This window comes from Zootoca vivipara, chromosome 1 (assembly GCF_965207765.1).
Source record: "Zootoca vivipara chromosome 1, rZooViv2.hap1.1, whole genome shotgun sequence".
In the NCBI taxonomy this organism is placed as follows: domain Eukaryota; kingdom Metazoa; phylum Chordata; class Lepidosauria; order Squamata; family Lacertidae; genus Zootoca; species Zootoca vivipara.
The window spans coordinates 52412385-52425440 of record NC_142582.1 but is presented as its reverse complement, the minus strand read 5'-3'; the positions used below and the strand labels follow the sequence as shown (position 1 = coordinate 52425440).

The 13056-nt window shown below is 49.5% G+C and overlaps 1 protein-coding gene across 2 annotated transcripts in view; it reads left to right on the top strand.

Annotated features, from left to right (window-relative positions):
* Window positions 1-941: 941 nt before the first annotated feature.
* The window catches only part of GRK2 (G protein-coupled receptor kinase 2), a 38592-nt gene continuing 26477 nt past the window's right edge, over window positions 942-13056 (top strand). For both annotated transcript variants that reach the window (XM_035125550.3, XM_035125543.3), the window contains exons 1-2: window positions 942-1884; window positions 11001-11077. In XM_035125550.3, coding sequence (XP_034981441.1) covers window positions 1772-1884; window positions 11001-11077 — 190 coding nt within the window. In that variant the 5' untranslated portion in view covers window positions 942-1771. The remainder of the gene's footprint in view (window positions 1885-11000; window positions 11078-13056) is intronic.

The window sequence follows — 13056 nt, the reverse complement described above, 5'->3', positions numbered from 1 at the left end:
CTTCAGCACCATCTGAAGGGACACAATATGGGCGCATGTCGGGCATGGAAAATCTTTGCTGCAGGCCAGGGCAAACATCTATACGGTCACAGAATCTGGTGCTTCCACTCACACCTGAAACTTAACACACAGGGGGAAATGAACTATTCCAACTCAACATACTGTACCTAGGACCATACCAGTTTGCCAGCAGGAAGAAAACTGAAGAAAACTGTTCTTGTGGAAACTTTAAGAAAGTAGAACTCTGACCATTCCATAGCCCTCTGGCTGGGATTAACTACATATTGTATTTTTAATGTGTATTATTCTCTCTAGCCTACGGTGCGCACAAAAGAACTTACTTATTGTAGGTCTTTATCTCCCAAATTTGTACCTGTCAGAAAAGCAAAGGACAGTCTTTTGGTCTTGAGAATGTCTGCACCTGAATTTTAATCTTGAATATTTTCAGAAGGGTAGCCACAACAGTCTCTTGCAGCAAAAGCAATCAGGAGTCTTGTAGCTCCTTAAATACTGTACTAATTTTTCGTTAGCTTTCAAGGAGTCACAGTGCTTCTTTGTATTGCAGACCTTAGGGTGTCCTTGAGAGCCCAGAGCCCAAAGGATGTTAACATTCTGAGGGGAAAAAGGGGTTTCAAGGAATTATAGTTGTCGCCAATATTTTATGCGGGATGCTACCGGACGTACGCTAAGCCTAAGGCAACGGCCGGGTAAAATAGCCCGTTAGGCCTCCGAGCGCTCCTCGATTTGAGCGCCCGCCGCAGCGTATTGCCTGGGGCCGCGCTTGAATCGAAATGGTCTGCAAGACAGCCGGCCTGCGCCAAGTGAGCTGCAAGTCTCCCCTGGGCCTCCAGAGGGCGGCCTCGGGCGACTAACTTTCTTCTCTCTGTGTGGGTCTATGTACAAAGCAGGCTTCCCTCAAGGGGCGGCTGTTGCTTTAAGCCGGCCCTGGAGCAAGCAGAGAAGGGAAGCCAGAAGCTGCGCGGCGGGCCCCGGAGGTCCTTTCCCCCTGCGGAGAAACAAAACCACCTACGGTACGGGCGGCAACAGCAGCAGCAGGAGGAGGAGGAGGAAGGAGGAGGAGAGCGTGTGCGAGTTTCGGATCCGTTCGGCTCCCGCCTTAAGCGCCCAGCATTGAATCAGCGCGTGGAGCTCGAGAGCTCCTCGGCTGCGCTTGCCTCGGGCACTTGCGCGACGCTGCTTCTCTGCCTTGGATCGCAATCAGAGGAAGAAGAAAAGCGCTGACAGATAAAGGCAGCAAGCCGTCGCCGCCGCCGCCACAGCAGCCTCCTCCTCCTCCTCCGCCACCCCCCCACCCCTGCGCCGCCGCCGCCGCTCCGCGTTGACAGGCAGCGGGAGCAACAGCAGCGGCCGCGGCAGTCCTTCCTGCACGCGCGCGCGCGCAACACACACAACACACACACACACACTCAGGACACACACAGAGAGAGCCCGCCAGCCCTGGAGGAGGAAGGCAAGCCAGGAGCGGAGGGCAGGGGGGCCAAGCCGCAGCCCATGAACTAAGGAAGGACCGCCGCTTCTCTGCACGGGCATCATGTGGGTCAGTTTGTAAGAGGGGTTGGGGGGCCGGATCCCCTCTCTTCGCCTCCCCCCCTCGCTCTCCCTCCCCTCCCCCTAGCACAGGCGGCCACACACACACGCACACACCGACCAGGAGGAGGAGGAGGCGGCGGCGAGGGAGCCGCAGAGGCCGCTGGAATAATAAGAGAATTGATTGTGAAAAAGGAAAGCAGAAGAAATATTTCCTGGCAAGATGGCCGACTTGGAGGCTGTGCTCGCCGATGTGAGCTACTTGATGGCTATGGAGAAAAGTAAATCCACTCCGGCAGCCCGGGCCAGCAAGAAGATCGTGCTACCTGAGCCGAGGTGAGCCCGGCAAGGGGGGCAGGCGGAGGGGGCAGGTGCGGCGCCGGGGCCCCGCGCGAGGCGCGCCTGGCTTAGGATGGGCGCTGTGTGTTTGTGGACGCGAGCGAGCGCATGAATGTGTCTGTATATGACTGAGCCTCGCTCTTTTGAAATGCACCGAGCCAACTTTCCCTTGGCCGAAGCAGCAGGGACCGTGATCTACCCCGTCCATATAGCGGGGTGGAGTGGGAAGGAAAGAGGGCTCGCTAAAGCGGCGTCTTTCCGTGTACGTGGTTGTGTTGATATAGTGTGGGCATGATGATGGATTGTCAGAGTGTCCTGTCTCTGCTTCCTGATTCTTCATTCGGCTGCTCAGATCCTTGGAGATCATTCCCCCTGCACCTCTTACAGTAGCAAACCCCCTCCTCCTCTGTTTTTCCCTACCCACACGTCACAATTCCACCCACCCCAACACAAGCACACATAGTGATTCTCTCTGTGTATGTGTAATATGCAGTTGTGTTAAGCACAGCAGAAAAGCAGGCTGCTAAACCAGGCTGTATATATGCCTACATAGTGCTTTTTCCCCCCTGAGCAGTCCAGCAACTGTGTTGCTGGGTGTTATGAGGAGCATACAGCTTGGCTTCTGGCAGTGCCTGGGGTCGGCCTCATGATGCCCTAACCACTGTCTTCTGTTTTGGGTGGGTGGTTTGTTTGTTTTTGTTTCTGAAAATCTGTGTGTACAGACTTGTGCAATCCAGCGCTGTGTCTTGGTAGTGTGCTGGTAGATAGCACCCAGGCCTTTGCCCACCTTGCAGCTGCCCTGAGCTCAAGCAGGAACTGGGGCTGCACAAACAACATTGCAAGCGTGCGCAAATGTGCAGTGCAAGGTCACCATCGTGCAGATAAGGGGAAATGTGTTAGGCAGGGGCTCTGCTTCATGTAAGGGCATTTTCTTGCTGGGAGAGACAAGTGGGAGCATTAAGTCAAAAAAATCTGACTGGTCATCCAGGTGGGTCAAAGGTGCTATGGTTTCGGTCAACCAACCCTTAACTCTGCTTCATGACAGCAGTTACCAAGGGCAACAGGGTGGGGCCTGACAAGCATCCTGTACCTTCAGCACATGGGCAAATGCAGGTCTTCCTCGTTCTCCCTTCTTCCCTTCCACCTCCCATGTGACATTTGGCTCACCCTACCCTTCCCTGTTCTAGCCAATAACCTTGGGTTGTCCCCATTGTAGGAGAAGTCTGTTCAAGCGGAACTGCTCCCCTGCCACTGAAGGCAGGACGGAAGGGTCTCTGAGAAAGCTCCAAAGGGCCCTTTCGAAATGGCAAGCGACCCTTTTGGAGGATGATGCAGATGTGTTACCATGGCAATGCCTGAAAGCCCCAGCAGCCCCTGAGCTCTATTTCCCCCCCACACACACACGGTTGCTGGTTTCGGTATGGAAGTGCCCACATGGGAACTTGGGGTGAAGTTCCATAGCCTTTGGAGGAAATAATTTTGGGGTGCGTAGTGACGGTCCAGAGAGCAGCCTCTTCACTTGCATCACATCTCAGCTAATCGGTGCTCACTGGCAACCCCCTGCCTGCCTGAGTCACATCCCTGAGTGGCAGAATTCTTGGGGTGGCAGAATTTAAGTCATCTTTTGCCCTTCTGCCCCTCCCTCATCTCTTTCTGCATCAGTTGTGATGACAGTGTAACTGCTGCTGCCTTCTCCTCCTTTCCTCTTCCTCAAAGTACACCAGGAAGGCCTTCAATTCTCCCAGCTCAATAGCCATCTATTTGAGGGGCAGGAGAGGGAGTAGGGGAATGAAAGGCAATCTTGACAATATATCTACAAATAGGAGGTACTTGTGAGATTTGGCTTTTAGGAAATAGAGTAATTTTATTTGTTAAAGAGTGGGGGAGAGCTACAGGGTCAGATAGCCAATTAGGGAAGCAAGACTATGCCCTAGAAGAAGACTAAGGATTAAGAGGCGTACATGGAGGTCTTATTGTGATCACAGCACAGGGTTCTTATTGATAGCTTACCGAGAGGCAGAAATAAGGTGGCTGGAATGATAAGGAAAGCAAGGATATGTACAGAATTGCATTTCTTTGGATTCAAGACATTTGCTGAAAACAAGCATTGGAGACTGCTTCTTCCCACTAGCTAGGGAGGATCAGATACATCTCTTCTGCACATCTCACTGTGGGAATTTTGCTGGGGGACTTCTAAAGTGTGGCCCTGTAAATTTTGTCTGGGAAGCTGATTTGGAGCAGGAGGAGAACGGGTAATTCCAGAACAGGTTAATTCAGGCAGAAGCTGAAGAAATTCTTAGTTCCCCTAATCTGAACGCGTAATAACATGTAGACCTTTTGATACAGCCCAAGAGAAATCACGTGAAGGAGGAAACTGGGTTTGGGTGATGAGCAGAGTATGTGTTTTACATTAAAATATGCAAGTCAATATATTTGCATATTTATTTTTTGCATAATTTGCTCTGTTCCTAGCAGTCATGGGAGGCGGTGCAGGGAAGCAGTGCAGGGCACAGAATCCCTACCTCTTGACCACTAGAAATTTGACTCATCCTCCCTCTGGCCTTACACACATTTACTGTTGTAGATCAAAAAGACAAGAAACTTGCTTCTTCTTCTTTTTAATGAAAAGCAAGATTTGAGTGCCCAAGTATAATTTATTTCCTTGCCTTGTATGATATGGTCTTGGCACAGCATACATAGTCCTGTTCACAAATCACATTATCTTGCTTCTCAGAGACAGAGCATTCATTCTCAGGCGCTCCATAGGAAGGTGAGACTTAACAGAAACCACAAGCAGTGTGGCCCTAGCATAAACTATCTTTCAGCGTTGTTGCTTTGCTGGCGGTTGACCTAACAGCTTCCGTGTGTGTGTGTGTGTCTTGAAACATAAGGGGCATACAAATCACACCCTTGGAGCCTAGGTGGTGCCTCCACTTTTTCTCATGGGCTATCTATTGGAATTGGGACAAAAATGCAGATACACCCTCAGGAAGTTGTCCAGGATTGGAACAATAGAAGGATGGCGATTCTAGAGCAGTGGTGAGGAACCTCCAAATCCCATCAATTCCAGCTGGCACAGTCAATGGTCTGGGAATTGTAGTCCAGCAACATCTGGAGGAGCACACCACCCCATCCACGTTGTAAAGAGAGGAACATCAGCAAAATTGCCAAGGGTGCTGTTGGGCACTTAAAGAATTTGAGGCACAAACCCATGGCCTAAATTTCCATAGCATTTGCATTGGCTAGTTTATATGTATTTAAGATGGTGAGTTTCTGATGCTTATCAGCATTGCATTTTGCAGTGTGCACAGCAAGTCAGTAAAAGGGGGGGGTATGAGTTTTTTAAAAGGAAGAAAAGGACAGGAGATGCAGGCCAAGTGCAAACCTGGGTTTTGCCACCCCACCACATCTGGAACAGCACCCTTGCCTGAAAGTTGCTGAAGGGGCTGCATCCTCTCTCATTACTGCAAAACGAGGAACATTCTGTTACATCTGTTACATTAATTTATGGCATTTATATGCCACTTCATCATTAGCATTTCTACGAGGCGTACATAAAAATAAACCATACAGAGAATAAAACGGTAAAATAAAATGTCACCATAAAACCAAACATAAATCCAAACCCTACCTAAAATGCTTGCTGAAATAAGAAAGTCACGTGCCTGAAGTCCAGCAATTTGTGTCTTACCTGCCCTGTACGTAGTTCAGAGGCAGCATTTTATCTTCACAACCACCCTTTGAAGGTAGATTAAATTTGAGATTCAGCGACTTGCCCAGAGAGCTATCCGATGAGATTTGAATCTCTGCTTCCCACCAACCAAGCTCACTGTGGCATGTGGCAGGGTACTGGAGACATGATCCTGAAGATCCTGAGGACTCTGTCTACTTCCTCCTGGAATGTCTTTTACAGATTCTACACAGACATTCCAAGAGGGAGTGGAGGTAATGAAACTCGGAACTGCTGCCCATTAGACCCACTTTGAGATCTTGGGAGAATAAGATGCCTAAGGTTTTGTTTATTACCGTATATTGTGTCATACTTCTCTCCAAAGAAGCTGAGGGCCACAAACATTGTATGTGGGGTAGTTTAGGTTGTGTGCGTGTTTGACTAACCACCGCCACTCTTCGGTCTTCATGCCAAAGTGGAGAGTTGAGCTGAGGGTTGCTCAGGGGTTGATAATCTGTGACTCTCCACACATTGTTGGATTCCCATTGGCCCTAACCGGCATGGGCAATGGCCTGGGGTGTTGACAGTTGTACTCCATCCACATCTGAAGGACCACGGGTCCCCCCCGTCCCCCCCCATTCCTCTTCCATATCGTGCAGAGCAGAATTGTGGGACATGGAAAGGAGGCCTCCCACAACCCCTATTATGGAGCACCCTGACTTTAAATCACTCCCATCGGTTTTCTCCGATAGGCTCCAACACACTAAACTTCCTGCCCGAGCAACCTCCTCGCTGGTGCAGCCTCTCATGTCCCTCCTTCTGCCAAAGTCAAGGCCCAGCTTCAAAGAAGAGCTGTCTCTCTGGTTTGTCTGCCAGGAAATGACGTCACCTTTGGTCGCAATAGGCTATTTGGGTCTGCTGCAAAGTAAGAAACTGCAGCACATAGGAGAATCAGGGCGACCTGCGTCCTGCTGACCTGCCACGGCACCCACTACAAGCTCTGCCTTTTTGTGCAGGTTTTATAGCGGAACTAGGAAGGTGGTTGTGGCATTTGTGAGAAGGGAGAATTCAGCTTTGGTAAAAGGGCAGGGGATTAAAAGGGGGGGGGGCGGAAAGGAAGTTTCTCCTTTGCTGGTTGCTGCACTACAGTGTTGTTTTTCCTGTTAAGGGAACCAAACTATTTTTTTTCTGTGCATTCATTTCCTTTTTCTGTGCTTGGATATGAAGCCAGTCAGTGTTCCCTGAAGTCAGGCTCTCTCTAGCCTGACAATCTACAAGAGCATAAAGAAAAAAATAATAATAAACCAGCTCAGATGCCTAGGGATACTAGCAGGCAACTTCCCACTTCCTCCCCAATGGCCTTTAAGCGAACAAGAGCATTGTCAACAGCTGGCTGATTATTTATAGTACTAACTGCCTCTCATTAAGTCTCTGTGCAAGAGGAACTCGAGGGAGCTGACATTCTCCATAGGCCTTCCCGGTTGTTAACTAATGCTCTCTTTTTTTCCTAAGGGGGAAAACTGGGGCAGGAAAAAAGAGGGCACTAGGACCAGTTCTCTCAGACCTTATCTGACCGAGGTTAACTTCAGTGACTGAATTTTTGGAATCGGTCTTGTAAACAACACAAAATTTACAAGCTCACGATTGTTCCCCCACCCTCCCTCTGCAGACTGAAATACAGGCTTGTGGCTTAAACCAATTCCCCCCCCCCTAAACCTTCCTTTCCTGGTTGCCTAGAACAGATGCTTGTTTGCCACAAGTGACCACGCTAGTTGCTTTTTAGAAGCCTGGCCTATATGGCTGTGCTGCTTTCCCATGGAGCAAAGGTAGCCAACCTATTGCCCTCCAGATTGTGAACGGGCTACAAGTCCCATCATTTGTAGCATGCTGGCTGGGGCTGGTGGGAGTTGGAGTCAGGCAACATCATCCAGAAGGGATGATGTTGGGCTACTTGGTTTGATGCTATGAGTCCCAAGTTCAAGTCTCCGCTTAGCTGCTGCTATAAAAGGAGTGACTTGCCTACCTTACCAGGACACTGTGAGAATAACCAGATAATGAGTGTGAATTCCTTTTCTACACAAGGCATTTTATGTAATGATATTAATGCTATCATTCAACTGGACCTGCCCCCTGGAGATGGTTGTTATGGAGATGCTTGAGACACATTATCCCAGGCCCATAACAGCAGCAGGCACCAGAAACACAGCCATCCATCATCCTTCCAAGGCGCTTCTGTCTCAGTCATGGGCATCTCTCCCCCCACCCCCAAATCCCCCATGGCTCACTAGTTTCAGGAGCAAGAGTTTCTGGGGATGAGGGAAAGAGACATTCAGTCTAAATGGTTGAAGTAGGTCCTGTTTCTCAGCACCCTGGTATTTACTGCGCAGAATCCAAGAAATAAATCTGCCCTCCACAATGGGAAAGTGTCTCTTCAGCCCAATCACACTCTCCCCTTCAGAGGCACCCCTTACATTAAGCTCCCATAGCGCCTACTATGATACCACTCTTCGCCAGAAGCCCCATTCAGAGCCAGCCCAGCACCCCATTTAATCCATGGACTGCAACAGCAGCAGCTATGGTTGTTCTTCCTGCAGACCACGTTGGGCACCTTTTCATTGCCATTCAGGGAGGATGCAGTGGCCTCTCTAGGCTAAGCATCCAGATCTCTTTGCCCTCCATTCAGATATTTAAAAGGTACCCAGATGAAGGGCTGTTTATTCGGTCAGCACACTCAAGCAATGTCACCCACCCACCCACACCGTTCTCTCTCCTCTCCCACCCCCCTCCCCGCACTGCAGACAATAACACTTCCAGGCTGGCCGGGAGGGAGTTGCGTGTCTGAATAATGTTCCCACATGTAAAACTAGAAAAGCAGTGTGCATGTCAGGGGGAAAGGATGCAGTCTTACTGGGCCCGGTTTTCTCTGAGGAGTTTTTCATTCCCATCTGGGAGCATTCAAAATGTCACCCACCCCCACCCTCTCACCTGCAGCCTGAAATGGAATAGTCCAAGATAGCCTTCAAGTGGAGGGGCTGCATAATGCTTTGGGGGGGGGCAGGTTCTGTGGAAAAACAGTGGGCAGGAAAAGGGTTAAGCAGTGGTTCCAGTTCTCTAAACCTTCTCTTCTTCCCAAAGTTACTTTTTCATAAGAAAGGGGTGGGGGAACCTGTGACCCTCCAGAGCCTGGGGTCCAGACTCCCATCACCTCTGTCCTTTGGCCATGCTGGTTGAGGATGTTGAGAGTTTGCAAGTCCAGCATCACCTGGAGGGCAGCAGGTTGAGGAATGCTAGTCTAAGGAAAGCTTTAGCATTTGATTGATTCAGTGTTTCTCAGACTCGGGGCCTCAGCCATTATTGGACTACAGCTCCCATCATCCCTGACCACTGGTCCTGCTAGCTAGGGATGGTGGAAGTTGTAGTCCAACAGCAGCTGAGGACCCAAGTTTGAGAAACACTGCATAAATTGGTCCTGTCTGACTTACCAAGTATCTCATGCAAGTGGTGCAAACTTATCACAGAACGTTGGTGCCACAGTCACAGCATTTTCACCATTATTGTGCCACCCGCACTGCTTCTCATTCATTCCAACCTGCAGTGAGGATCTGTACAGTCAGTATGTGGATTGTGGGTGTTGGGAATGCTGACTCAGTACACTTGTCAAGTGATACGGTAATCTGCATCTTCCATCATCTGACAAGCACTTCTTACACAAGCTTCCATCTCGGAATGTACCCGTGCTGCAAATTGAAGCATGCTTTCTGGGGAGCAAACCCCCTTTAGATGTCAATGGGACTTCTTCCTTCCAGGTGAACATGGTCAGGAGAAAATGGTTGAAAGTGATTCGGTGGCATTTCTAAATAAATGCATTTAGGATTAGGAGTTCTGCCTCCGTTGTCAGAGGCAGTGTGCTTGGAATCCCACATGGAAAGAATGCTCTTGTGCTCAGGACCTTCTTGAGGTGTTCCTACTGGCATCTGGCTGGCCAGTGTGACAACAGAATGCTGGGCTAGAGGGGGGGCTGTTGCCCTTACCCTGCAATGGCCCTCATGCTCAGGAGCTTCCTCTCGGCTGCTTACTCTGAGTCAACTAAAAACTTCTCCATAGAAGGGCTATGTGTGCTGCTTAACCAGCTAAATATCCACAGGAGAAGCCTGGTCATAGCCCAGCTCTGAAAGATGGCACACAACTCCAAAAGAGAGTTCCAGTTCTTTGTAATACATTTACCCAGCATGAACCCCTGTCTCATGGCCAGACCACCTATAGCATTTTCCAGGCTGCCAGCTACCAGGTCTTGCCAACTCATCTTTGAGATTAGTCATTGTACTTTGGGACCTTGGAATTTCAGGTTCATTTTCAACCCAAAAGGTGCTCTTTCCTAATTATTTGCCTGGCATTCTCTCTCTCTCTCTCTCTCTCTCTCTCTCTCTCTCTCTCTCTCTCTCTCTCTCTCTCTGTGTGTGTGTGTGTCTTTCTTGGTCACTTTTTTAAAATTAACCACCCAGAAGGACAAAACAAACACAGCGACTAACAAAGCAGAATGTATTCAGAACAATGCTTCCAAGATCCAATGTATTTTTTCCTCTGCTTCTCTAGCCAGGAGCCTGTCTGTCCACACTCAGACCACCGTCCCCCTGTCCCTCCCTCTTTTTGATGAACCTGCATTTTCTGTTTAGACTTTTGAATTGCCTTCTCTTCCAAATTGCCCAGACGCAGATGCCATTCTAAGAGCACCAGCTCTTCTTTAAGACAAGAAACAAACCTCTGTTCATTCACCTGCGAGAATGACTGGCTCCCTTTTTAATCTTCCTGTACCTGGCTCCACTTAGCCCCAGATAAAAGCACAGTCTCCTTTAAACAGCTGGTTGGCCTTAATTCATGAATGAAATGTGGGCTATCCAGTGCTGGATCCTTACTGACCCAAAATCTCTTGAGATAAGTGTCTTTTATCTGCAGGTTTCCTGTGATAATAATTGGGGGGTTGCAGCAAAAACAACAAAGGGTATTGTAGCACCTTAAATACTACATTTAAGGTACTACAAAACAGCTCACATAATAAGACTTTCCCCCTCTCCACCCGCCACACTTTCTAAACATGTTCTTGGTTCCTCCCTTGACCCTCCGGAGCAGATTTAGGGGGTGCAGCAGGAAGAGAGGAGGGGGAGTCCTGCTGCACGAGTGGACCTCATTCTGCACATGGAACAGCTTAGCTGGATCCTGCCCTTGTTGTTGTTTCCAGGGCAGGGGTGGCAAACCTTTGTCCCTCCACATGTGTTTGGACTCCCATCAGGCCCAGACAGCGTAGCCAGCGGTCAAGGATGATGGGAACTGGAGTCCAACAGCATATGGAGGGTTACAATCTCCCCACCCCCTGCTTTGAGGGAATAGGCCGAGCTGAGAAGCTTCACTCCTGTTAACTTCCCTCACGTGCCTTTTCTCTTGGCAGTATCCGCAGTGTTATGCAGAAATACTTGGAAGACCGGGGTGAGGTGACCTTTGACAAGATATTTTCTCAGAAGATTGGTGAGTAGCAAAGCCTTTGCAGGGGTCATGAGTTCAGGCAAGACCAGCTTGCCTGTGCTCCGGTTAGCCAGGAGTCAACGCCAGTGAGAGGAAATGGGGGGTGGGGGGGTGGGCAGAAGGAGGGTCTCCTTTTTAAAAGGGCTGTGGTGGGATTGGATATGTGCAGGGTTTTGATGGAAGCTGTTTGCTGCATACTCAGTCTCATCCTTCCCCTTAGGAATCCAGCTTCTGGCCTGAAAAGCGCTGTTTGTGCTTTTGCCGCAGGGGCAGAGGCTGGAGGTGCAGCTTCTTTTGCCATTGCTCCTTCGCTGGAGTTGGGGAACGCCTGCCTCTTGAACTTGTCCTTACTGTCCGGCCCTTGGAAAGGCCAGTCACCCACCTTCTTCGTTCAGATCAGGAGTTAACAAGTCTTCTCTTCTAGGGCGGCCCAATGCAAAGAAAGCCAGTGATCCTGTATCTATTAATGAGGGTTTTTTGGGAAAGCGGATAGCAAGGGCGGCAGGTGCTGTTCCAGCTCAAATTATCTTGTCCAAATTATCCAAAGATAATAAGTCCCTGTCCTGCCTTGGGTCTGGTCAACTCTGCATCCCAGGCTGGTGCTATAGAGCAAACTTTGGCCGATCCACTTTCGCCTTTTACCAGAACTTCCAGGATGGACCAACCCAGGCCAGGTGCAAGAGACCCAGAGTCAGAATTAATGAACAGAGGGTGCCACTGAGCACATTTGGAGCCCAGGAATTTGTTTTCAGCACCAGAATTGAACTGAATTTTGTTTTTTTTGGGGGGGGGGGGTCATTTTGTTCTTGCTAGTTGCTCAAAAATTGGGAGTCAGAACCCCTGAGGATCTACTGCAGATCACCCAGAGATCTTCCAGTAGATTGTAATCTGCCATCTCTCCCAGCCCCCCCCCCCGCCCCGCCTTGTTCTCAGGCCGGAGCTGAGATCTCTGAGCAGCTGAGCTGAGATCTGTACAAATGAATTGGGGAAGGGGGTATTGCTGAGGTCGATGAGGAAATTCTGCTTCCTCTTGTGCGGTTCCCCGTTCCATGTTCCATTAGTTGTTTGCAGGACAATTGCTTCACTTGAGGGATATTGGAAGAGAAGAGGGTTCGAAGCTTCTGGACTGGCTCACATGTGAGAATGTTTTGCCTACAGGAAGGTGGGGGGGGGGGGAAGAGCTGCAGACCTTGCGATTGAATGTGGCCCTGTAGGCCCATCTTTCTAGTCCTCAGGCTTCTTCCCTAGGCCACAGTATATCGCTAGGCTACACCCTCACAGGCCCTGCTGCCCCCCCCCCACACACAATGCCTCTCTTGAGTGCCTGGATGAATAAGTGTAATTACTCCAGCAGAGAATCTGGACCTGGTGGAATTCCCCTTCCATGCAGCTCTTAAAGAAGCCTTTTAGAAAGTAAAAGTGTCAGCTTTTTCTGGCAAGGCTCCTGTGCTGTTAGCAGCTGCGTGAGAAGTAAAAATGCAGCTTTTTTTTCTCCCTCATATGTACAGGTTGGTGGGGAGAGGGGACAACAACACACTTCCGCTGCTGAATTTCTGCCTGTCATCTTGCTGAAGGCACAGAAGCCTGCCAGAAAGAAGGAAAATAAAATTCCACACCCTGCCACTTACTCCTTTAAAAAAACAAAAACAGAACAGTGGTTCCCAATTAGCTAATTACTGAGGACCCCATATTTTTCAAAAGCCAAGCCACAGACCCCCCTACTTTTGAAAATGTTGGTGACTCCATGGTAGTTACCTCTGCAAAGCAATTTTTTGAACAAAGTGTGGGGTAGCCCCTAATAAGCAAAGGACTTTAGGTATAATTTTTAAAAACAGACTATAAAATTTGTGATACGTAGTTGGGGTGGGGAGGCAAGGGATGGGGCCGCGGACCCCCTGGGTGCATTCCACAAACCCCTGGGGACCCCTGGACCCCTAATTCGAAACCACTGTTCCAGAGCAGGCATCCCCAAACTTCGGCCC